General features: G+C 45.9%; 1 protein-coding gene across 1 annotated transcript in view; it reads right to left on the bottom strand.

The window, feature by feature from the left end:
• DRP2 (dystrophin related protein 2) overlaps positions 1–24,517 on the bottom strand; it is a 75,339-nt gene extending 50,822 nt beyond the window's left edge. The window contains exons 1-3 of the mRNA XM_056859743.1: positions 24,369–24,517; positions 3,632–3,765; positions 1,570–1,726 (exon numbers count right to left, since the gene is read on the bottom strand). Of these exons, the coding sequence (XP_056715721.1) occupies positions 1,570–1,726; positions 3,632–3,765; positions 24,369–24,476 (399 nt within the window). The 5' untranslated portion in view covers positions 24,477–24,517. The remainder of the gene's footprint in view (positions 1–1,569; positions 1,727–3,631; positions 3,766–24,368) is intronic.
• Positions 24,518–25,450: the final 933 nt, after the last annotated feature.

The raw sequence follows: 25,450 nt of genomic DNA on the forward strand, positions 1-25,450 counted from the left end.
TGATTGTGGGTTAGAAAAAAAAACATAACTTTAAAATTGGGGAAAGAAAAAAAGTATAGAAATATATAACAGTTCATAATATTGCATGTGGTTCTATCTATTATATGCTGTACCTGACTTTATAATAATGTTTAATTTAAAATTGTGTTTCATAAGCATCATATAGAATACTTGTTTGTTTTAAGATTAATGGAATGATCATTGTTAAACTATTATTGTTATTACTAATACATTGTGTTGTGTTTGTTGTGTGTTGCATAGAACATTGTCTGCTACACTTTAGCCTTTAGTTCAGATGTAAAGATTGTAATGGTAACTTCAGTTTGACATTTGACTTTTTCAAATCTATTTTTCTTTTTCTGTAAACTGATTCTTCTACATCTCTTCTATAACTGTTTATGCATACATTTATATTTCTAATAATAAAAAATTACAAAGAAAGAGATGGTTTGCTATTGCCTGTCTCCGCTTCACGACCCTGGTATTCCTTGGGGCTCTCCCATCCAAATACTTGCCAGGGTCGAGGCTGAGAGTGTGTGACTGGCCCAAGGTCACCCAGAGAGATTCTGTGGCAGAGTGGGGATTTGAACTGGGGTTTCCCAGATCCTAGTCTGACACCTTAACCACTACACCATGCTGGCTCTCTAATGATATTATAGTGCTCCTGTTTTTTTTTTTTAAATGCAAACACCCTGGTGGTTCCCGGGAGGCTGGCGGCTGCTGCTGGGGAATTGGGGCATGGAAATTGTGGGGTTACCTGCCATGTGGAACCCCACTGCTGTTGTGCTTTATCTGCATCCCCGCCTGCAACAGGTAAACCACAGGATCCTGTTCCCGTGTGGAAGACACCTAACTCTCCTCTTCTAAAAGGGCATTTACAATTCAACATGTGAATGCATCAGAAGCCAGCATGGTGTGGCAGACCCAGTGTTGGATTAGAATCTGGGAGACCCAGGTTCAAAACCTCCCGCTGCCACAGAAGCCTGCTGGATGGCCTTGGGCCAATCAGACACTCTCTGCCTAACCTACCTGACAGGATTGTTGGGAGGATAATAAAAGAACAATGTAAGCCGCTTTGGGTCCCCAGTGCAAAGAAAAATGGGGTAAAAATGAAGAAAATATATTTTTTTTAAATCCAAAATTTGAAGTTTAAAGCTGCCCCCTTCTGTCCCCCCCCCCCAGCACTGCTTTCTAGTGATTTTGCCTCATAGGTGTACAAGCAGGGACCGTAGGTTTCATTATTCTGGAGGTCCTCAGCTAAGAGTGGGGCTCTGATCCCCTAGCAAAAAATCCATAGAGGATAGGGTTGCCAGGTCCCTCATCACTACCAGAGGGAGGGTTTTGGGGTGGAGCCTGAAGAGGGTTGGGTTTAGGGAGGGGAGGGACTTCAATGCCATAGACTCCAGTTGCCAAAGGGGGCATTTTTCTCCAGGTGAACTGATCTCTATTGGCTGGAGATCAGTTGTAATAGCAGGAGATCTCCAGCTAGTACATAGAGGTTGGCAAACCTAATAGATGAACAACTCCCCAAAGGGAGTTGCCGGACAGAGTTGTAGGGGCAGCACATACCGCATGCCTCTCCTTTTCCTGCTGCACCAGGACGACGTCCCCCTGGAGCGGAAGCTGAGCTGACAGCTCCTCGTCTTTCTGGCTGAGCCAGTCGATGATCTCCTGCAAGGGAATCTGCAGCTTGCCACTGTGGTCCGAGAAGGCCTCCAGACGAGCCCTGGAAAAGGAAAGGCAACACAAAGGAAGTTAGCAAAGGTGACGAGACCCCCTCGTTGCAACGCTCAGATGCATCCATGAAGGACAGGTGTGTCTAGAGCAATTAGCCATGACAGCTCAGTTGGAATGTCTGCTTTCAGAAGCAGGGGGCCTCTGAATACCAGTTGCTGGGCACAAGCATCAGAAGCAGCTTCATGCCTGGCTGGTGGACTTCCCCAAAATGGCTGGGGATTAGAGTTGCCAGCTTCCAGGTGGGACCTGGAGAGCTCCCAGAATTAAAAGTGAGCTCCAGATGATAGAGATCAGATCTCCTGTAGGAAAATGGCTGTTTTAGAGGGTGGGCTCTATAGCATTATACCCCTCCCTATAGCATTATACCCTCCCCTCCCTAAATCGTGGCCTCCCCAGGCTCTGCCCCTCAAATCGCCACACATTTCCTAACCCAGAGTTGACACCCCTACTTGGGAGTCCCTGCAGGAAACAGGATGCTGGATGAGATGGACCCTTGGTCTAATCCAGGGGTCCCCAATGTGTTTTGTGCCTGCGGGCACATCTGGAAGTGTGACACGGCATGGTGGGCACAGCAACAAAATAGCTGCCACAAAAGGAGCTGGAGCCAGCCACAAAATGATTGCCACACCTTAACTTCAGTAACACAGTGCAGATCCTCATGCTGTGGTGGCAGCTACTATCAAAATAACATTTTAGAAAATCTGCACAGTCAATCAGAAGCCTTTTTGGGCAGAAGCTCTACCTGACCCCACCCACTTCCCCAAAACTCTTGGTGGGCACCAGAAAAGGTGTTGGTGGGTGCCATGATGCCCATGGACACCACGTTGGGGACCTCTAGTCTAATCCTTCATATGTTCTTAGGAAATGTTGACAAAAAAGTTGGTTTTCTTGTAAAGGGAGTAGACAATATCTGTTGATCCTGTCAATTTTGAAGAACATTGGTGGCGACAGGGAAGTTAATCAGAACTAAGTATTTCCTTATGATGGGAACCAAGGCTAAGATCACATTTTTTCTGGCAGGGCTTCTGTGTATTTAACAATTCCATTAACCACTAGATTTACACTCTTAACAACTGCTTTTTAATAGCAGGTATAACTTTTCTCAGCATGGGGAAGGTGTGATGTGGAAAGATGCATCCCTTTCACTTCGAACTGTGATGCGCTTTGCACCCAGAAGGTCCCAAGGTCAATCACTGGTGCCCTGCTGTTGAAGGGATCTCAGATTAGCTATGAAAATCCCTGCAAAGCTACTACCTGTCAGAACTAACAGTACTGAGCAAAATAGACCAGTCGTCTGACAGTCTAATACAACTTCCCATGTCCTGCATTTAGGTGTGACTCCGTAGGTGCTGCAGATGCAGGTGTCAAGTGGCTCAGAGAATTGCACTATAGAGAAAATCACTGCCACACCCCACTTCTCCTATCTTTCGGTACAACTCTCAACTGCCTGCTCAAAGCTGCAGTGTCTATGTGGGTATGATTTGCATATCCACAGGCTGGTTTGCAAGAAATGTGGAGCCCCTGTGAGGACAGGATTGGGCCAGTAGATACAGTTTGGTACTTATCACATTTGGTACTTATCACAGTTTGGTTCTCATCACATTTCCCCTAAACCTTCCTTCAAGGAGTTCAGGGTGACATTTATGGATCACCACCAGGGTGGTTAGGGTGAGAGAGAGAGAGAGACGGTCCCAAGATTTCTGGTCCTAGCCTGCCACTCAAACCACTATATCACCCCGGTTATCCTGCCCCTCCCCCCAGGAGTGTCAGTTGTATGCCCACATAATGTACGTACAGTCCCCCAAACTGTGTGGAATGTCAACCTCTGCTTTAGCATCCGTCAGACAGGCCTCTGCACACAAAGGAAACAGGCTGCTTTGCCACGCCGTCTTACCGAAGGCTGTGCGACTTCTTTTTAATTTCATTCCAGCACAGATTCATCTCCAGAGGCATCTGCGGCCCAACGGCGCCGTTTGGAGGCTGCTGGCTCACACAGGCCGGCACGGAGCCATCCTGGGCTGTTTTAACCTAGGAGAAACACAAGAAAGCAACACACAACAGTGTTATTCAAGGGACGGGAGAAGTGCCCGGCAGCTAGGATAAAAGGAAGATGCAAGGAAGTTTGTTCTGGAGCTCCGCTCTTCTCTTAAACCCCTCTGTGTTAATGTATGTGTGTGCCCTGGAAGGGAGAGATGGATATGTTGTGGAATTTGTCAGAATGTTTTCAAATAATTTATTAACGATTCCCTTGATTAAAGAAGTTTTACTCAATCATTTAAAATTTCAGACTTGATTCAATTTGCACATGTCCAAGATTCCTGATTTTCTTTATTTTAGTTAGACTTCCTTTTTAGATAATTCATCAGTGCTTGGAAACACTTTAATACAGGGCTGCAAGATTTACCTGCTATTCTGGAATCAGGATTTGCAATACACATCTGGTATTTAGAGGTACACTGCCCTGATACATGCAAAATAAAACAGGAGTCTGGTATCATCTGAAAGGCTAACCACATTTATTCCACCATAAACTTTCAAGAGTCAGAGTTCACTTCATCCGATACGTAAGAGCATAAATCCATCAAGCTCGGTTTTAAATACAAAACAGGAAGGTGGGTGTTTGAACCAGAGAAGGGGGTTCCAAACAATATACATTCCAAAGTTTAAGCAGTTCACTCAGCATGGGTGTGAGATGCATCCAACTATTGCCAGTCAAAATGTAAAATGTAGGGCAGAATGAAGTGATAAGCAGATACAATAGAATGTTACAGAGGTATAGTTGAGAAAAACGACCATCTGTACAGAGTGGGAAATGCAAGATATTAACACCTGTAGTGAGTCAGAAATGGAAGCCCCCATTAAGACATGACTAAGTCACAAAAGTTTATGGTAGTATACATTTGTCAGTCTTTATGGTACCACTGGACTGCTGTTTTATTTTGCTGCTACAGTCTAGCAGAGCTACTGATCTGAACTTTGCCTCTGAACACGAAGGTTCCATTTCAGGTCAGGGTTAATTTTTATTATTTCTTTTGCCGTCAAGGAACAGGTGACTTACAGCGAACCCCTCATGGGGTTTTCAAGAGAGATGTTCAGAGGTGGTTTGCCATCGCCTGCCTCTGCACAGCGACGCTGGGTTCCCTTGGTGGCCTCCCATCCAAATACTGACCAGGGCCAGCCCTGCTTAGCTTTCGAGATCTGACAAGACTGGGCTAGCCTGGAATATCCAGGTCAGGGATAGGGTTTAATAGGCTTTCAAAGCAGGGGACTGATTGAATAGTACTTATAAAGCACAGTTTGATCCAGTGGACAGAGCTGGGCTTAAAGGAGCAGACTCCTTTTAAGTGAATCAGAAGTGAGACCAGCGCTTCATTGGGCTTTATTATAAGAAAACACTAGAGGGAAGCCCAGGGTAGCATTTTGCCAGGCAGGTCACTTAGTTCTAGAATAGCTAATGTTGTTCTGTTCAGGCTTTTGTAGCACAAGAGTGGGCTGGCTTCAGTTTGGGTAGGGGTTTTGTTTGCTTCTACTAGAATCTCCATGGTTCACCAATTGTGTTTTAAATTTACAAAAGCAAGATTGCATGCTCAGGATCTTTTTGCAATTAAGGCATAACTAATCTGTATTCTCATCCTGGGAACTCCCTTTTGCTTAAGAATCGCCCTCCTGTTTACTAGTCTGGTGTAGTGGTTAAGAGCAGTGGACTCTAATCTGGAGAACCGGGTTCAATCCCTCACTCCTCCGTTTGAAGGTCTTCTATGCATGGGAACTTTACCTGGGGTTTGATGCTCTCTTGACTCACACTTTTCTGTTGCAAATCCTACAAATGATATGCACCAGCAAAAAGCAGGAAGCCTCTGAGTCCCCACCCCTTGAAAACACTGCTTTGTAATCGACTGTAGAGCTTACAGTGAGAAAAATGTCCAGTTCCCCTTTTCCCCCGGCAGAAACCCAAGTGCCACTTTAAAAACCATTTCACAAAACGGAGCTATTTAAAAGGAACAGGGTGAGGGGGGGAAGAAACCCAACCGTCATTTTGAAACCCATTTTTATGTGAGACAAATGTCTGCTCAAAATAGGGTTGCCAACCTCCAGGTTAGACTTGCCAAGCCCCATAGCTCCACCAGCGGCATGCGCACACACCCCATGCAACACATCTATGTCACTTCCGAGTTTACCCTGAAGTGACGCAGACGCTCTAGTGATCTCGGCCCAAACTCTGTTTCCACAGAGTTTTAGCCGAGGTTGCCAGAGCGTCCGCATCGCTTCCGAGTAAACCCGAAAGTGATGCATGTGCTGCATGAACATGTACACGCAGTGTAAGCCGGCCCTCAGCTGGTTGGCAGGCTGCCCGGTGGATTGGCGGGATGTTACCCGCCACCACCGGGCGCTTGGCAACCCTACTCCAGGTACTAGTTGGAGATCTCCTGCTTTTACAACTGATCTCCAGCTGACAGAGATCAGTTCACCTGGAGAAAATGGCCACTTTGGCAATTGGACTCTATGGTATTGAAGGCCCTCCCCTCCCCAAACCCTGCCCTCCTCAGGCTCCACCCCAAAAACCTCCCACTGGTGGCGAGGAGGGACCTGGCAACCCTAGCTCAGAAAGAACTAACCAGCAAAAATCAGGAAGCATCTGAGTCCCTGCCCCTTGAAATGCTTCTTTGTAATTGGCTGTAGTGCTTACTGTGAGAAAAAGTCATCCCCCCAGCTCCCCTGTCCTATACTTTGGCTTATGCACGGAGAAGAGGATGATTTGACCTGGGGGCTGATCTGAGGGGAGACTGAAGAATCGGGTTTTAACAGGATCGGGAAGACCCAGGCATTGTGAGGGCTGGGAGCGAGGTCATCTCCAAGGGACAGAAAACTCATGCATAACCCCAACAAAAAATGAGTCAAACCAGCGGAGAATGTAGGTCACAGTGCCCATGCATAAAAGACAGAAGCCTACTGGGTGACTTTGGGCCAGTCACAATTCTCTCAGGAACTCTGGACATCTCTTGCCTTGAAAACCCTATGGGGTCGCCATAACCCAGTGGTGACTTGATGGTACTTTGCACACCCAGCTCTTTTTGTAATAATCCCAGATTATTACAGGCATTTGGGACCTGGAAACTAAACAGTGCTCCAATGAAATCCTTCCAGCAATCCATTTCTGTTTTAGTAGTTGCATGGCTGACTAAGATCCAACAGGTTCATTCCCCACCCCCCCACATGCCGCTCATGGCAGGAAAAGCATCTCCTGTATCGTTTATGACTGTCACTGTCGATATTAAAGGCAAAGGAGAACTGCCGGAGGGGTGGGGGGAGAATTTGACGCAACTCTAATAATCTGATGCTGAAGAACACCAGTTGGCAAAGGGAAGAATGGGATACATCCCTTGACATTTCAAAGAGAACAGGTAGATTTGTTCTATTTTAAGAGAGCAAAGAAACTGGGCACCGAGTGCATATAAACCAAATGAGTCAATCCCCATGAGGTCTGGTGGCATGAAACCATCTGCGCCCAAGGGAGTTTTAAAAATACTAAACTCTGAAATATATTTGCTTAAAATCCAAAATAAATGTTTTCTAAAGTAGCTGTTTTTTTAAATAAAGACGAATGTATGATTTTGCCCACCCATCATTACGTTGCAAACAGAGATACTTTATTTTATATTACATAGGGTTGCCAGCCTCCAGGTACTAGCTGGAGATCTCCTGCTATTAAAACTGATCTCCTGCCGATAGAGATCAGTTCACCTGGAGAAAATGGCTGCTTTGGCATTTGGCATTGAAGTCCCTCCCCTCCCCAAACCCCACCCTCCTCAGGCTCTGCCCCAAAAACCTCCCGCCGGTGGCGGAGAGGGACCTGGCAACCCTCTGCATAACATATAAAACTCTGCAGACATACAAGTTCCACATTTAAATACAAGCAGTGTACTCAACCAAAAATATAATCAATTAAACTTCAGCAGGAAATTAACGTCTGTCGCAGCCATCCAATTTACAGCACGAGCCTCCAAAATATTTCGAAGTTAAAGTAACATAAAATGTTGTATGGAGGCCGGTCAAAAGGTCACAAGCTTGCAAATGCCACCAGGGCAGCTGTATTTAGTCCGCTGGAGCAAAACCAGAAAGGAATCTCGAGGCATCTTGATGACTCACAGAATTATTGTGGCAGAAGCTTTGGTGGATTAGAGTCTGCTTCATCGGATGCATGCAGTGGACAAGTGAGTGGAGAGTGAAAGAGAGATTGAGATAGCATGCAAAATTTAAAAGCAGACGATCTGAAAGAACATAAGAAAAGCCATGCTGGATCAGACCAAGGTCCATCGAGTCCGGCAGGCTGTTCACACAGTGGCCAACCAGGTGCCTCTAGGAAGCCCACAAACAAGACAACTGCAGCAGCATTATTCCGCCTGTGTCCCACAGCACCTAATATAATAGGCATGCTCCTCTGATCCTGGAGATAATATGGGTGTTATTGCGCCGATCAACACCCCCCCCCATCCCCACCACAACAAAGCTGCTGGTGGCGAGGGGGGACCTGGCAACCCTAAAAATGCCTCTGGAACACCACGAAACGGGCCAGAATGGGCATTAAAGAAACAACAGGACCGTAAAAAACAGTTGGGTGCATTAAAGGAACTCCAGAACAATATTTTGGAAACCAGAATGCAGAAATAGCTTGCATTTATTAACCCATTCCAGGCCAAAATGGCTCCAGAACACCATGGTACAGGCCAGAATGGGCATTAAACGAGTAACAGGACTGTGAAAAACCGTTCCTGTTCCGGCCCGTCCTGTGGCGTTCCAGAGTCTTTTTGGCCTGGAAAAGGGAACGGTTAGAATCGTCTGTGCAACTATGTATGTGAATTGATGTATCCCATGTGGAACTGAAGTCTATCAATATACTTAAGTTGCTTTTCTCATCCCGATGGGAGAATTGAAAATACCTTTAATCCTGCATAAGGAAACATGCATGTGAAGTGATTCTTATTGAAACGGGGCTGAAGAAGAAATGAAACGATCGTCCCCCTGCAACAACATTTATACCCCTGCAACAACAATTATATATGAAGACATTGTCCCAGACTTTACTTGCTATGAACTTTGATACTTGTACCTTTTGGACTGTTTAGTTTAATTGTATTTATGTAATTATTTATTTATGGTCACGTTATGCACTTTAATACACTTTGTTCTATATAGCAGTTGTAAGTTCCAGCCGTGCTCTGTGCTCATTTCCTAACCTTTGGTAACAGTACACGGTGTTTATTTTGGTTGCTCAATTGCCAGGTAGTAGCAGGAGATCTCCTGCTAATTCAACTGATCTCCAGCCGATAGAGATTAGTTCACCTGGAGAAAAATGGCCGCTTTGGCAATTGGACTCTATGGCATTGAAGACCCTCCCCTCCCCAAACTCCGCCCTCCTCAGGCTCCACCCGAAAAAATCCCGCAGGTGGCGAAGAGGGACCTGGCAACCCTACTTCAATGCCATAGAGTCTAATTGCCAGAGAGGCCATTTTCTCCAGGTGAACTGATCTCCATCGGCTGGGGATCAGTCGTAATAGCAGGAGATCTCCAGCTAGTATCTGGAGGTTGGCAACCCTACTAAAAATAGAATTTTTGGAGGAATCACTTCCTGGTGGTGGGTATGTTCTAGCACATTCCTCCAAAAACGCTATAGTTTCATAGAGTTTTTAGGGATGTGCTAGAGTATTCCCATCTCTTCTGGGTTTACCTCGGAAGGGACATTATTGCATGTGCATCCTACGCACTCGCAAATCAAGCCCCCCCATCAAATCATCCACCGATGGCAAGGGGGGACCTGGCAATCCTATTATCCCACTGTTTTGAGGGGTGCTGGTATTTGTTTAATGCCTGTTCTGGCCCATTCTGGCTTTTACCCTGTCCCTCCATTTTCTCCAGGGGAACTGATCTCTGGTCCCATCTGGAGGTTGGCAACTAAATAGACATGCCTCCTATGGGCGGGGGGGGGGGACCAGCCTGTCCCTTTGCTTCTGGCATCTTATTTTATTTCTCTGCTGGAAGGCTCTGAGGAGGAGGCAATAACTTCGTATCATCCTGTGAGGCCTGGCTACCGTCCGTCTCATTTAGGAAATACACTTCCTAACACACCTGCACAAATGCTTAAAAACCAGCTTCCCCCTGCTTTACGAGGCTTCCACTGTGGCCGCTATCCATCTGTACTATTTGCCTTCGTCACCCAACAGTTCCATAAATGCTGCATAGCACGGCTACACAATTCTTTTTACCACTTTCTTTTGTGCTGCTTGGGGAGAAGGCGATGCAAAAACCATCCGACAGGAAAGATGCAAAGCCAGTAAAGTTCAATTACGATTTAATAAATCCTTCCCGAAGCGTTTCGGCTGTCTCCATCAGGGGGATTTATTCAGCACTTAGCTAGACACAAAATTACATCTCCTTCCAATACGCTGTGTGGGAAGACTCGGCTCCTCTGCGCATGTGGTATGTGGCAAGCAGGGGAAGTCCTATGTCTGTCTAACAGCTGAATAAATTCTCTTGATGAAGACAGTTGAAACACGTTGGGAATGACTGAGCAAATTATAATTGTATTTATCATCCTGGCCTGTTCCCTGATGTTGGTTTTGCAGCCCTGCCCCCATTTATATGCACAAATACACACATTAGGATTGCCAACCTCCAGGCACTAGCTGGAGATCTCCTGCTATTACAACTGATCTCCAGCTGATAGAGATCAGTTCTCTATCACAATGCCACTTTGGCAATTGGACTCTATGGCATTGAAGTCCCTCCCCTCCCCAAACCCCGCCTTCCTCAGGCTCCATCCCCAAAAACCTCCTGCCGGTGGCAAAGAGGGACCTGGCAACCCACATGCATGTTCTTTCACCATCATCCAAAATTCATTCCTACTTCCGCACATCCAAAATGCAATCCATGGATTTTATGCAGCACTGGGGGGTTTCTGAACTGATTTCATGCTGTGTGAATTTACTAAAAATCAGGTGACATGATGAGCGGGTCATTTGTTCTGAAAAGAAAATGACTTTAATCACCTCTTGTCCTGCATTTATCCAACTTGCAAAGCGCAAAATCAGCATGTGCATGTGTGTCGGGGGCTTATACTGGAGTGATACAGGGCTGGTGTTGTTACATGGAAGAAAATGGCCCTGTTGCAATCTCCCGTGACTTTTTTTATTGCAGCAGTATGCATGCACTAAAGCCACATTAGATTTTCAAAACTTCTGGCATCTCAGGATGGAAGCCTCTGAGTATATGCAGAGTGCATTTCGTTGATAAAAAAAAAACACCCTGAAAGGCAAAGCGCCACTGAACATAGCACCTTGCCTTCTGCATAGGAAGTAGTTTTTTAGAAATCCATTTAATTATCTGGTCGTTTAATTCTGGCCTTTACCGTAAATAAATCCATTTAAAGGCAGAGCTCTTTCAAACACATTTAAAAAGCATGCATACCACAGACACCCTTTAAAAAGTCCCTTGGGAAAATTAAGCCAGTTTGTATGAATAATAAAACCAATATCTACACTGTGGTTTTTTTCTGGCTTTATATTCTCCTGTTCCGGAAACTGCCCAGAAGGAAATGCTGACTAGTAACTAGGGTTGCCAACTCCAGGTTGGAAAATTCGTGGAGATTTTTTTTTGGCGGGGGGGGGGGAGGTAGAGCCTGGGAAGTGTGGGATTTGGTGAAGGGAGGGCCCCCAGCAGAGTATAATGCAATAGACACCACCCTCCAAAGCAGCCATTTTTTCTGGGGGGACTAGGGTTGCCAACCTCCAGGTATTAGCTGGAGATCTCCTGCTATTACAATTGATCTCCAGCTGATAGAGATCAGTTCCCCTGGAGAAAATGGCCTCTTTGGCAATTGGACTCTACGGCACTGAAGTCCCTCCCCTCCCTAAACCCCGCCCTCCTCAGGCTCCACCCCAAAAACCTCCCGCTGGTGGCAAAAAGGGACCTGGCAACCCTAGGGGGAACAGGTCTGTGTCATCTGGAGATCAGCTGTAATTCCGGGACTTTTATCTGATCCAGCAAGACTGTCTTCCTTTACATGACAAATAAATGGGACCTCCATGTACAGAGGCAGTATATCTCTGAAAGCCAGGTGTAGGGGACATAGAACAAAAATAGTGATTTCTGTCATGTCTTGCCTGAGAGCTTCCAAGAGAGATCTGGCTGGTGAATGCTGGACACAGAATGCTGGACCACGTGACCTTGATTTGAACCAGCAAGGCACATATGTTCTCCCATGTGCACGCAAACGCATACAAATTGCAGCTCCCACTTGTTGCGAAACGGTGCCGACACTTTTGCGAAAGAACAACCCCACTGCGATACTCTTTGTTCCGAGCACAGTTTTCCACTCTAAGTAATTAGCCATTAGTTTTCCAAACGGAAATCGCGTTTACTGCTTCCATTAGCAACTATCAACCCCAAGGGTCTGAGGAACCGCACAGACAAGCTTCGTAAGGCTCTTAATGGAAGGAGCAGCCCGAGGGAGGGTGAGGAAGGCCAAAGACGACTCAGCAACAACAGTCTGTAGTGTGAGCAAAGAACCGGGACAAAATTTCAGCAGCAGCCACACAATTGGGGGGGATCTCTCCCATCACAGATCTGTTTGTAAAATGTGTGTTCTCCTAATTCAGAATTTGCTACAAAATTGTTAGGTGTGCCGACAGATGGACAAGTTTTAGGGGGAAATAAGAGCAAGGTTCAAATCCAGTAGCACTTGAGAGAACAGCAAAACTTCCAGGGTATGTATAAAATTTCGAGATTCAAAGCTCTCTTTATCAGATACAAGTAGGAACGACCCCTGAGTTCTTATATTCTAGTCAGAAGGTGGGAGTCCGAAGGGGGAAAGAAGACACAAAGCAACTGCATTTGCCCAGAGAGCTTAAAATCAGAGTTTCTTTAAAAAATAGAAATTGTATTCCAAAGAGAATCTCAACAATCTACTACATTTTTATCTAGGGTTGCCAACCTCCAGGTAGTAGCTGGAGATTTCCTGCTATTACAACTGATTTCCAGCCGATAGAGATCAGTTCACCTGGAGAAAATGGCTGCTTTGGCAATTGGACTGTATGGCAGTGAAGTCCCTCCCCTCCCCAAACCCCGCCTTCCTCAGGCTCCACCCTGAAAATCTCCAGGCATTTCGCAACCTGGAGCTAGCAACCCGATTTTTATCCCATCCTCCCTCCCTCCAAGGAGCTCAAAGGTGGCATGCAGAGTTCTCTCCTCTGTTTAATCCTCTCAACAGCCCTATGAGGTAGGAGATCATCCAAGATCATCCAGTGAGCTGCATGGATGAGCAGGGAAATGAACCCAAGTCTCTCCAGTCTTAGACTAACACAACACCAAAGTATTGCTGAAATCTGCAATCTCATATTCAAATATGGGAATTTTTCACCAGATTCTGAATGGGCGCCAAGTTGCGTTCCACACATTACAAGTGGGGCAGAAACGCTGTCTGCATCTATCTACCCAGCGGGAAAGAGGTGAGACGAGAAGCGCTGCGTGCCGGTGCCTCGGAAGACAGACTTCCGCTTGGCAGCCCCCCTGATCTGCCCGACATCAAAATCAAGAAAGATAAACCCAAGTGGTGCAAAGGAAACTTAGAAGGAAAGCATCATAAATGATTCATGCCACAGCTGCTGCATCTCACCAACCGCTCCCTCCTCCGATGGAAGAGCTGGTACGCTTTCATGTGTCAGTTCACACAACCCGCCCAGTCGGTTAGCCCTACTCCGCCAGTTGAGAACGATGTTCGAAAGGTGGCCCCGCCAAGCCTAGGAGGGTAATGCTAAGGGAATCAGGTCCGAGGGTTTGTTGGGGAGCGATCCAAAAAGCACTTCTGGCAGAACGCAAAAACAATTTCCACGTGCGGCTGAGAGGACACATCGAACGTGCAGCCTCACAGGAGACATCTATAACTCACCAAGCACCACAAATGCGCTGCTGCTGTTTGCTGGCCAGCTGCAAAACACACCTTCCTCCTTCCCACCACCAGATCTTCCTGGGGAGAACCAATCTTGCCACTCCAGCGTAAGAACTCCAACTGCAGGCTGCCACAGGGACGCGAGGCTGGTTTGATTCAGCCCCCCTCCCCAACTCCCACTCCACCCAGAGATCAGACCCATGTGAACTGCTTTTATTTTTAGATCCATGCGTGTGCACCGCCGCCCCTTTCGCCTTACCTGTGCAGAGACAGGGATCGCCAGCAGGGCATGTCAGCTGCTCGGCGGGAGAGCGTGCGGCCCGCCACCCTGCTCCAAGCCGTCAGCACAGCAGCAAACGCAGGCAGGAGGTCAGGGGAAAACGGGTGGGAAAGGAGCGGCTTACTGCTCTCTGCGCTGACCCCCCAGGAATCTGCAGGGGGTGGCAGCCGTGGCAGCGGCAGCCCTCAAGGCCCTGAATTGTAGCTTTGTTCATCTGGAATTCCACCCCCCCAAGTTGCTTGATTCTTTGTTGGGCAGGGGAGCTGCCTGCGTGAGAGGGAGGCTAAAGGTCATGGGCCCGGCACCTCCAGTAGTGGCCTTGTTGTGAGAATCACACTCGGTTCTGTGATACTCCCTGGATGGGGGTGGGAAAGTAAGTCTCCAATCTGCCATTGGACGTGTGAGTAGGACGGTCAAGCCCAAAGAGGACCCATCGAATGTAAATAAAAAACATAGGAATGCCTTCCTGGATCAGACCCAGCGTTCAGCTTCCAGCAGTGGGTCAGCCGCATGTCCTTGGGCACTCAGAAACGACAGCGTCACTCATCGCATGAGGTGCACAACAGAGGAGGCGGGACACCCACGCCTCCATCACGAGAACTGGAGGGATGCCCACAAGACGCCCAACCAGGACTCAGGCCCAGAGTACTCTGAGAAAGGGAGAGGAGATTCATTATGGGATCTCCCCACTTTTTCTGTTTAACTTAAAAGTAATACTGGTGAGATCTGATTTTCCACAGAGCATCAGGCCAGGGTGGGGGGTGCTTAACCCATTTCCTTTGCATCGTCCCCTAAGCAAACCCCCTCTCGCAGCGGCTATTAGTAGGGTTGCCAACCTCTAGGTACTAGCTGGATATCTCCTGCTATTACAACTGATCTCCAGCCGACAGAGGTCAGTTCACCTGGATAAAATGGCCGCTGTGGTAATTGGACTGTATGGCACTGAAGTCCCTCCCTTCCCCAAACCCCACCCTCCTCAGGCTCCACCCCAAAAGCCTCCTGCCAGTGGCAAAGAGGGACCTGGCAACTCTAGCCAATAGAGATTGGTTCACCTGGAGAAAATGGCTGCTATGGCAATTGGACTCTATGGCACTGAAGTCCCTTCCCAAACCACGTCCTCCTCAGGCTCCGCCCCCAAAACCTCCCACTGGTGGTGAAGAAGGACCTGGCAACCCTAGCTATTAGGTCTGTGGGGGATAAAATGCAGGTGACTGCATTTTTTCTGTTGCGGCGTTAACAGCACCAGGTTGGTGATTTATATCAGAGAAACGGCATGCGGGTAGAGGGCTAAAAACTCAGCGCCAGAGTTCCTGTCCTGATCAAAATTGGAGCCTTCCATCCAAATGCTTTTAAGTCATCTTCGGCAACTGTGTGGAGGGGAGAGAGGGAAGGGATAGCTGTCGCCGCATAGCAGATAGAGAGTTAGACTAAGACCTGGGACAATGGTTCCAATCCTCACTCTGCCTTGGGGGCTCGCTGGGTGAAATCCTGGGCCGGGCACAATCGCTCAGCCTAAGCTACTTCAGCCCTGAACTCCATGGCCCTGCCCAAGCTAAGCAGGGTCCAACCTGGCAAGTATTCGGATGGGAGACCTCCAAGGAATACCAGGGACGTGATGCGGAGGCAGGCAAGGACAGGCCACCTCCAAACTTCTCTTGCCTTGGAGACCCCCCCAGGGGTCACCGGAAGTCAGATGTGACTAGCAAAAAAGAAAAGTTGTGACTGGCAAAAAAGAAAAGATGTGACTAGCAAAAAAGAAAAGATGTGCCTGGCAAAAAAGAAAAGATGTGACTGGCAAAAAAGAAAAGATGTGACTGGCAAAAAAGAAAAGATGTGACTGGCAAAAAAGAAAAGATGTGACTGGCAAAAAAAGAAAAGATGTGACTGGCAAAAAAGAAAAGATGTGACTGGCAAAAAAGAAAAGATGTGACTAGCAAAAAAGAAAAGATGTGACTGGCAAAAAAGAAAAGATGTGACTGGCAAAAAAAAGAAAAGATGTGACTGGCAAAAAAGAAAAGATGTGACTGGCAAAAAAGAAAAGATGTGACTGGCAAAAAAGAAAAGATGTGACTAGCAAAAAAGAAAAGATGTGACTAGCAAAAAAGAAAAGATGTGACTGGCAAAAAAAAGAAAAGATGTGACTGGCAAAAAAGAAAAGATGTGACTGGCAAAAAAGAAAAGATGTGACTGGCAAAAAAGAAAAGATGTGACTGGCAAAAAAGAAAAGATGTGACTGGCAAAAAAGTAAAGATGTGACTAGCAAAAAAGAAAAGATGTGACTGGCAAAAAAGAAAAAATGTGACTGGCAAAAAAGAAAAGCTACTTCACAAGAAGGGTTGCCAGGCCTCTTGCTTTGGTGGGTAACCTCCTCCATCCACGCTCTCCCCTCCGCCACTCAGCAGAGGCAGCGTGGTGTAGTGGTTAAGAGCGGTGGTTTGGAGCGGTGGACTCTAATCTGGAGAACCGGGTTCGATTCCCCAGTCCTCCACATGAGCAGTGGAGGCTAATCTGGTGAACCGGGTTTGCAGCCCCACCCCTCCACATGAAGCCAGCTAGGTGACCTTGGGCTACTCACAGCTCTCTTAGAGCTCTCTCAGCTTCACCTACCTCACAGGGTGTCTGTTGTGGGGAGAGGAAGGGAAGGAGATCTGGTATGAGAGTAGGGTTGCCAACCTCCAGGTACTAGCTGGAGATCTCCCGCTATTACAACTGATCTCCAGCCGATAGAGATCAGTTCACCTGGAGAAAAGGGCCACTTTCGCCATTGGACTCCATGGCATTGAAGTCCCTCCCCTCCCCAAACCCCGCCCTCCTCAGGCTCCACCCCCAAAAATCTCCCGCTGGTGGTGAAGAGGGGCCTGGCAACCCTATATGAGAGTCAACTGTGGAGGGATGCTTTAACCAACAGAGCACGGTGAGGTTAAGAAAGGTTTTGCTTCCCTCACCTGAGTTCTTTGTTTTCTGCTAAAAAGAGACACCCCCGTGCATAAATAGATGGATAGACATGGATCCCCCCCACCAAATCACATTTATTTGAGCCCCAATGCTTTGCAATGGACCGCCATCACTGGTGCAAACATGCTGGAGGCTGATGGTTTTAATGCTTGTTGATTAGTCTGGGGGAAAGTGGCATCTTTTTTATTAAGTCCAGGTTTCTCCCCATTAACAGCAACATTGTATAATGAGGAAATGTCAGAACCTAGTTCATTGGGCCACGTACATCAGTGGGAAGAAGCTAACTTAATTACCATCGAGAGCTTGTTCAATACAGACAGTTTGTTGTCTTGTGAACAGATTACTAATGACCAAATCTAGGGGGCGGGGAGAGGCTGAAATTCCAATTTATTCAGGTCAGGTATGTGGGGATAACTCTATATAGAAAGTACAAGTGTTGCCGTAATAAAACACAGTTGGAAAAAACTGTGCAAACTTTTACCTGGGAATGTCTCTGGTATGCATGGGTTAATCTTGAACTGGAAACTATAAATTCTATAACAAAACAATTATATGTATTATATGGTGTACACAATATAATAAATGTAAATAATTAATATAATTAAATATAATTATTTTGTTATAGATTTTATAGTTTCTAACCTTTGAGGCTCCCTGTACTTTTCTGGTTGAGTACCCCCCCCCTTTTTTTGTTTAATTGTGTTAATCTTGAGTCAAGTTCCTACATATAGGAAATATTTGATAAAGTGGGGGAGGGAGTATTGGGAGTGGAAAAATCCCTAAGAGTATGATCATAGATAGGGGAATCAGTACCCACAAAATTGATTGCAACAGAAAGCAAAGAAAATTTCTCCAAGATTGTATTGAGATGGTAGGTAACCCTGTAGAAATCATCATGCGCTTATCAGATTCTCATTGACATCTGCTGGCAGAGTTAAGCTCCAAAAAGCAGACATTTCACATCTTTGGGGAGTGCATTGAGATATAGAAATTCTGGACCACAGGACTGAAATTAATAACGTGTATGAGATCCCCCAAATCCAAAAGTAACTTTGTTACCTTAAAGATGTGGTATTAGAAATCAATTCAGAATTGGAGTTAAACTTGTTAATTAGTGTACAAATGTGTGTTGCATTTCACCGGAAACTGACAGACATACCTACAATTTTTTAGAGCCTTTATAGAGTACGGGAGGCAGCTTGCTTGACAAAACTAACCTACTATCGATGATCTTTATATAATAATGTTTTGTTTGTAGACAAGTTTTTCAAACAATGAACTTTATTTATAACGTTCTGGAACAACAAGCACAAGGATGAAAGCCAACCTTATTTTTATTATGATAATTATTGTTATATGTATTTTTCTGTGATTTGTAAGACTTACAATATTTGAATGTGGTATCTATAAAAATATTGTTATCTAGTTGTGTGTTAATACAGGTCTTATATTACCAGCTGATAACAACAGATACGGGTGTAATTGACTGATTACGGTAGATACTACTTCAGTGACAGATAAATCCTCAGAAATTGTTTTTACAAGATGGATTAATCACATTAACTTGTCCCAATGTAACATTGCAATCTTTTATACTGCAAATAATGCTGCAAATGCTTTATGGGCATTTTGTATTGTTCTTGGTTTATTTTTTTTAAAAACTTCTGATAACTCCGATTTTTCTACTGTCTTGGTTTTGATTAGATCATATACTGAGGAAAGAAGGTTGTAACTCTGTTTAGAAGTGCACAGTTATTTATTTGTTGAATTCATATATCACTTTATAAACTCTGAGGTGGTTTTCACCATCAAAACGTCAAACACCAATAAAGTCAAACTCTATACAACCAGCAATATATGGTGTTTTTTTTTGCCAAGCAGATGAGTTAAAAACCCATACAGTTAATTAATCAACAGCTGCAAGGAACAGATAAAACTCATAAGCAAATTAAGTTGCGGCAGCAAAAAACAAATGCAATGCACCAAGCTGCACAAAATAAAGTGCATGCAGCTAATCATCCATGAAAGCCCAAACATCAAGAAAGACCCCTGATTTGGCACTGGGTAGAAGTCTATGAAAAGCCCTTCTTTTTAGTAGGCTAGCCTATCTATCTCCCCTCTGAATGTAGGGGCACACAGATAGGGTTACCAATAGGGTTGTCAGCTCCAGGTTGGGAAATACCTGGAGATTTTGGGGGTGGAGCCTGAGGAGGGCGGGGTTTGGAGTGGGGAGGGACTTCAATGCCATAGAGTCCAATTGCCAAAGCAGCCATTTTCTCCAGGGGAACTATCAGCTGGAGATCAGTTGTAATAGCAGGAAATCTCTAGCCACCACCTGGAGGTAGGCTACCCTAGTTACCAACCTCCAGGTGGGGCCTGGAGTTCTCCCAGAATTACAACTGATCTCAGACTACAGTAGGCTTGGCAATTGCCTGCCAATTAACCGGGCTGCCCGCTGCCCCTCAGCTGGTCAGCGTGTGGAAACAGTCCAACTGAAGGGGTGAAGTGATCCGCACATGCAGCACGATGACATCACTTCTGGTTTTATCCCAGAAGCATTGGCATCGCGACAGGGATGCTCTAGCATTCTCCCCCAAAAAACTCTTTTGTTTTTGGAGGACAGTGCTAGAGCATCCCGCGTGATGCCGGTGCTTCTGGGGTAAAGCCGCAAATGGTGTCATCATGCCACACACATAGATCGCCACCCCCAGCACGACCTCCACATAGCTCCTGCCGCTGGTGAGGGGGGACCTGGCAACCCTAGACTACAGAGATCAGTTCACCCAGAGGAAATGGCAACTTCAGAGGGCAGAATTTATGGCATAACACTCCCACAGAGCTCCCTTTCCTCCTAAAATTTTGCTCCTCAACAGGCACTGCCTCCAAATCTCCAGGAATCACCTAACCTAGAGCTGGCAGCCCTGCCATAGAGCAGTGTTGTTGACGCAGACTGCAATCGTTGGGCAGACGTGAATGGGGGAAGATGGTCCTTTAGATACCCTGGTCCCTCCCGGGCCATTTTGGGCTTTCAAGGTAAAAAGCAGCCCTTGGTATTGAATCTGGGAACATACTGGCAGCCCGCAGTGTTTTATGAACACTAGTGAGATATGTATAGTGAACAAATTTAAAGTTCCTGTCCAACTACAAATGCCCCATGTGGAACAAGCTGCACTAATCGAACCTGGAGGTAATCAAGACATGGCTAGCCATTGTCTACTTTCACCAGCTTCTGTTCACCAAGGGTTCAGCCATATAGCGTTGCCAGCTCCAGGTTGGAGCATTTTGGGGGTTTGAGTGGAAAAGCAACCCGTCACGATGCAGCCTTCCAGGTGTAAACCGGAAGTGATATAATTGTGGGACGTGCGTGCAATCCCTGCCACAGCTCCATCCCCAAAACCTCCCTCTGGAGGAGAGGGGGGACCTGGCAACCCTACCTTAGGCCCATGTGCTTGAAGAACTGCCTGTCCCTTCGTGTTCCTGCGTGACAACATAACTCTTCTCAGCAAAGTCTACTGTCTGTGCCTCCTTTGTGTCAGGAGCATTCAGCAACAGCTAGGTTGACTTGGGTTTTTCCCGAGGCTGCCTAATACTTGTGGAATGGGAGAAGTCAAAGGGGCTTCTTCCCTCCAGGCTTTCTGGTGAGGCTGTAAAATGGAATTATCCTGAAGAGAGTTGGGGGCATGATTTGATATTGTTTATTTTTATGTCGTTAAATGCTATTTTATATTTATTGGTTTGGGCGTATTTCATATTTTAATGAACTAATGTGCAGCAGGAAAAGAGGAAGACCCAACAAGAGATGGATTGACTCAATAAAGGAAGCCACAGCCCTCAGTTTGCAAGACCTGAGCAAGGCTGTCAAGGATAGGACATTTTGGAGGACATTGATTCATAGGGTCGCCATGAGTCGGAATCGACTTGACAGCGTTTAACACACTTACAATGTGCTGTATTCATTGTTCATGGAGAGAAGGCATCGTGGAATAGCCCAATCTTGTCAAATCTCGGAAGCTAAGCAGGGTCTGTACTTGGAAGGGAGACCCCCAAGGAAGACTTGGCAGGGGAAGGCACGGGCAAACCACCTCTGCTTCTCACTTGCCTTGAAAGCCCCTTGCTGGGGCCGCCATAACTCAGCTGCAACTTGATGGAACTTTACACACACATTCACTGTTCGTATCCACTTTAGGTCTGCAGGCATCAGGAAAAGGACGGGTTTGTAAGTGTTATAAATAAAGTTATTGTGTCTCCTGCATGTCTATCCTGCTTCTGTCAACCAGACATGTAGTGGAAGTACTCTGCTGTGAACTTCATTCTCAGGCATGTCGGGGCCCAGTTTGTATTAGGTAACCACAGTGTGTGGTAAGGAGAAGGGGCTTCAGACTCCTCCCTGCACCATTTCCCCATACTGAAACAGTTCCAGAGAGCTGTTATTTGCCCTGCTGAGGAAAAATGTGTAGTGTATTCATGCACTACACATGTACTGGATGGCTAAACATCCACTTCCCCCTTTGGGGCAAATAGTAAGGTTGCCCGGTCCCTCTTCGCCATCAGAGGGAGATTTTTGGAGCAGAGCCTGAGGAGGGCAGAGTTTGGGGAGGGGAGAGACTTCGATGCCGTAGAGTCCAATTGCCGAAGCGGCCATTTTCTCCAGGTGAACTGATCTCTTCCGGCTGGAGATCAGTTGCAATAGCAGGAGATCTTCAGCTGGTGCCTGGAGGTTGGCAACCCCATCTATTGCATTGAAGTCCCTCCCCTCCTCAAACCCTGCCCTCCTCAGGATCCACCCTAAAAACCTCCCGCCAGTGGCGAAGAGGGACCTGGCAACCCTAGGGATACACAGTGCAGTGTGAAGCAGTGAAGAAATGTGGCGGCCATGATCGACTGAGAAAGAACCTGTGTTTTTCAAGCCTCTGCTGAGCATGTTTTGAAAGGCCAGCTCTCTCTGCACGGCGCAGTTTTAAAAGCTCTCTCTGGAGACGAAGAGCCCCTGGCAGGAGCGAGCGTTCCTACTAAGAGACAGCCCACAGTGAGCAGAAAGGGCAGCAGAGTGCCTGTTGTGGAAGAAGGGGAACTGGAAATGTTTTGCAAGCATGGATGTTTAATGCAACCAGGGTCGTAGCCAGGGTGGAGCTGGTGCTGTGCCCCACTTGGAATGCCGATCGGCCTCTCCTAAAAACTCATTTTTAAAAAAAAATGCGACACGGCAGCTTGCATTTAAAGAACAAGGTTTTCGTTTCAGAATAAAATCATTTTCTCGTTTTAAAAAAGTCAACGGTAGCCGGTTGTCTCTCCCCAAAGCTCCAGATTTCATCCAGTTCTGCTCACTCGGACACTCTCCTTGGGTCTGGGTGGATTGGAGAGACCCACCAGCAGTCATGATGGTTAAATGGAACCTCCATGTTCAGGAACAGTATTAACTCAGAGAGGCTTTGTTCTTTGTAGACCTTCCTGGAGCATGTGGTTGGGGCATGTGGTCGGGAAAGGGCGGGATAAAAATCTATTAAAATAAATGCATAAATAAAATAATACGGGGAAACAGAATGCTCGACTACATGGAATTCTGGTTGGATCCAGCAGGACTTTTCTTTGTCAACCTTATGACGCTGGAGTGATCTTGGAGGGGGGGAAATACTCTTAGGAACTGTGGCTGTGTACCATGGCAGGATAAAAATGGATATTAGTCATGATGCATGCCTGTTCTCTCCAGGATCAGAGGAGCATGCCTATTATATTGGGTGCGGTGGAACACAGGCAGAATGGTGCTGCTGCACTTGTCTTGTTTGTGGGCTTCCTAGAGGCACCTGGTTGGCCACTGTGTGAAAGGACTGCTGGACTTGATGAACCTTGGTCTGATCCAGCATGGCCTTTCTTATGTTCTTATGATCAGGATGTTTAAATGGGTAATTTAAGGAGCTTATTATTGATTGAAGGAAAGTGCTCATTATAAGCATGGGAAAGGTTGTACACACTAAGTCATGGGCATTACATTATGCATAATTGAGACTTTGTGATTACAGAAAATTTTCAGAGGGTTGGCCATGTTGTTCTGCTACAACCCAAACGACATGTCTTGTAACACCTTAAAGGCGAATGAATTTATTATGACAGCAGCTTCTGTGAGCCAGAAACCATTTTGTCACCTGCATGTGGGATTATGAATGATTCTGGCAATTATGAAAAAACCTTGATTTCCCATTAATTTCTTGGATGCCACACCTGAAAATGTAGAAAATTCACCTGGCAAGAAAGGCTGGTGATGACCATCTAAGCAACATTGCAAATATGTTCACAATTTTTGGCTGATTGCTAGGGTTTCCAACTCCAGGTCCTGGCTGGAGATCTCCTGCTATCACAACTGAACGCCAGACGACAAAGATCTGTTCACCTGGAGAAAATTGACACTTTGGAAGGTGGACATTATGGCATTATACCCCAAACCCTGCCCTCCTCAGGCTCTATCCCCAAAATCTCCAGGTATTTCCCAACCCAGAGCTGGCAACTCTATCAGTTGCTTACAAATGTTAATTATTTGTGATGCCAATGTGGTGCAGTGGCTAGAATGTCAGACTAGGGCTTGGCAGACACTCAAATCCCCCCTCGGTTATCTAATACACTGGAAAAGCCATCCACACTGCAGTCTTAAACAGAGTCAGGGGGCTTAGAAGACTGTACTCTAGATAGATTTGGGTCAGTCACTCTCTCTCAGTTTAGCCTACCTCACAGGGTTGATGTGAGGACAAAATGAGAGGAGACAGAGATAATACAATCTGCTCTAAATTCCTAGAAGGAGGCGTGTAATAAAACAACTGCAAAATATCTCAACTCGTGCTTTTCCCCATATGAACTCCATTGCAAAAGCAGACCTTGCTCATATTTCCATCCTTTGCGGATGCAAGATTGGCACCCACAGGGAGCAGAGCCTTTTCAGCTCTTGTCCAAATATTATGCAATTCCCTTCTCCAAACAGAATCATCTGGCTCCACTGAAATCCTGCTTTCAAGAATGGCAAGCTCCTTTCTGCTTTGCCAGCACTTAACAATGGCTTTGGATAGGTTTTCATCATTTTAAAATAATTATTCTGCCCTGTGGATTTAATAGGTTGGTTTCAGCTGCCGCTTCAGCTGATCTGCTGATTTGTCGACAGGCTGTTGTGTGGTATACTAATGTAGTTAGATGACTTTTTAAGTTATTGATTTGAGTGATGCGGTATTCCTCTTTGCAATTAAAAAAAACGAGCCGCAGTATTTTAACAATGTGTTAAAATAAATTGTCCGAAAAGAAAATAATATCTTTTCCAGTTTACAAAAGCTTCCTCGCCTGCTCTCCTAGGAGTGATTCTTATTCACCCTAGGTGACTAGGTTATGATAGAAGACTATTTAAATGACCCATGTCAAAACTTCATGTTCACTCAAACAAAGTCAAGCACAATAATGTGGGAACACCAGGGCTCTTACCTGAGACTGTGTGTGGGAGGTGCTGTTGCGACGTGGTTGGCCTGTAGCATGCCACTCATGACATCTCGGGAGGGTGAAAGAGCATCCCTGCATGACCATTGGCTGCATTAGAACAGATGCTCATGAGGACAGATGCTCTTTTGAACACTGGAAACTGGAAAAAGAAAGGGCAGAAGACGCGACTTGATCAGTTTTCAGGTTCAACTTTGTCGAATCCTTTCTTGAGCTTGGTTATGGGACTTATCCTAGCTATCCTGGACTGCTGAAAGTTGCTTTTGGGTAAGAACAGGAGGAAATCTGAGAACGTATCCTTCTGTTCATTCCCCCCCCCCCACTGCCCCCAATGCTTTACATGGAAAAAGAGATCATAACAATTGAGTGTTCTACCTTTGGGAGCTGTCAGAAGATCATAAGAACTTAAGAAAAGTCATGCTGGATTAGAACAAGTGTTGAAAACCCATTCAGGAAACGTCCAGTAAATAAATATTTTTATACATTCTCCAGTTCCCAACGTGTTGCAAAGTTCCAGGGACAGCACTTTGGAGGGGAGAGTATTGGAAAGGAAGAGTGTCTTAGCAATAGCTACTTTACTTATAAATATTGTCATGGAAGCTCACTCCCCAAGCCCCATTCCATTTCAACCCTACAAGATGCTGAAAAAGAAAAGTCCACACACATACTCTGCACAGCAATGGGTCGAGCAAGGAACGCAAAGAAAAAGATCCCAGGATCCAAAATACAATATTTAATAGCTGGAAAATGTGGCATTTCACCACTGCTAGCTGTATTGATTTAATTTATTAAAACCATTTCCAAACAGCCCTCTCAGAGGATCTTAAGGAAGGTTACAAGGAATAATTAAAAGACAGAACTGTAACTACAATAGATGGCACAGTAATAAGAGCTACGGTCAGTACGATTGAGTCTTTTAGCCTTCAACTGGACAGTGGCTGCAACATCACAAACTACTCAGATCTGCCATCAACCCACTCCTGTGGTCTTGTAAAGCTTAAAAGGTTGAAAACCTAGGCTGTTCTGCCCACTCTCACAAGAAACAAGTAGGAACCCCCAAAACTTTGCCT

Source organism: Euleptes europaea, chromosome 13 (genome assembly GCF_029931775.1).
Source record: "Euleptes europaea isolate rEulEur1 chromosome 13, rEulEur1.hap1, whole genome shotgun sequence".
Taxonomy (NCBI): Eukaryota; Metazoa; Chordata; class Lepidosauria; order Squamata; family Sphaerodactylidae; genus Euleptes; species Euleptes europaea.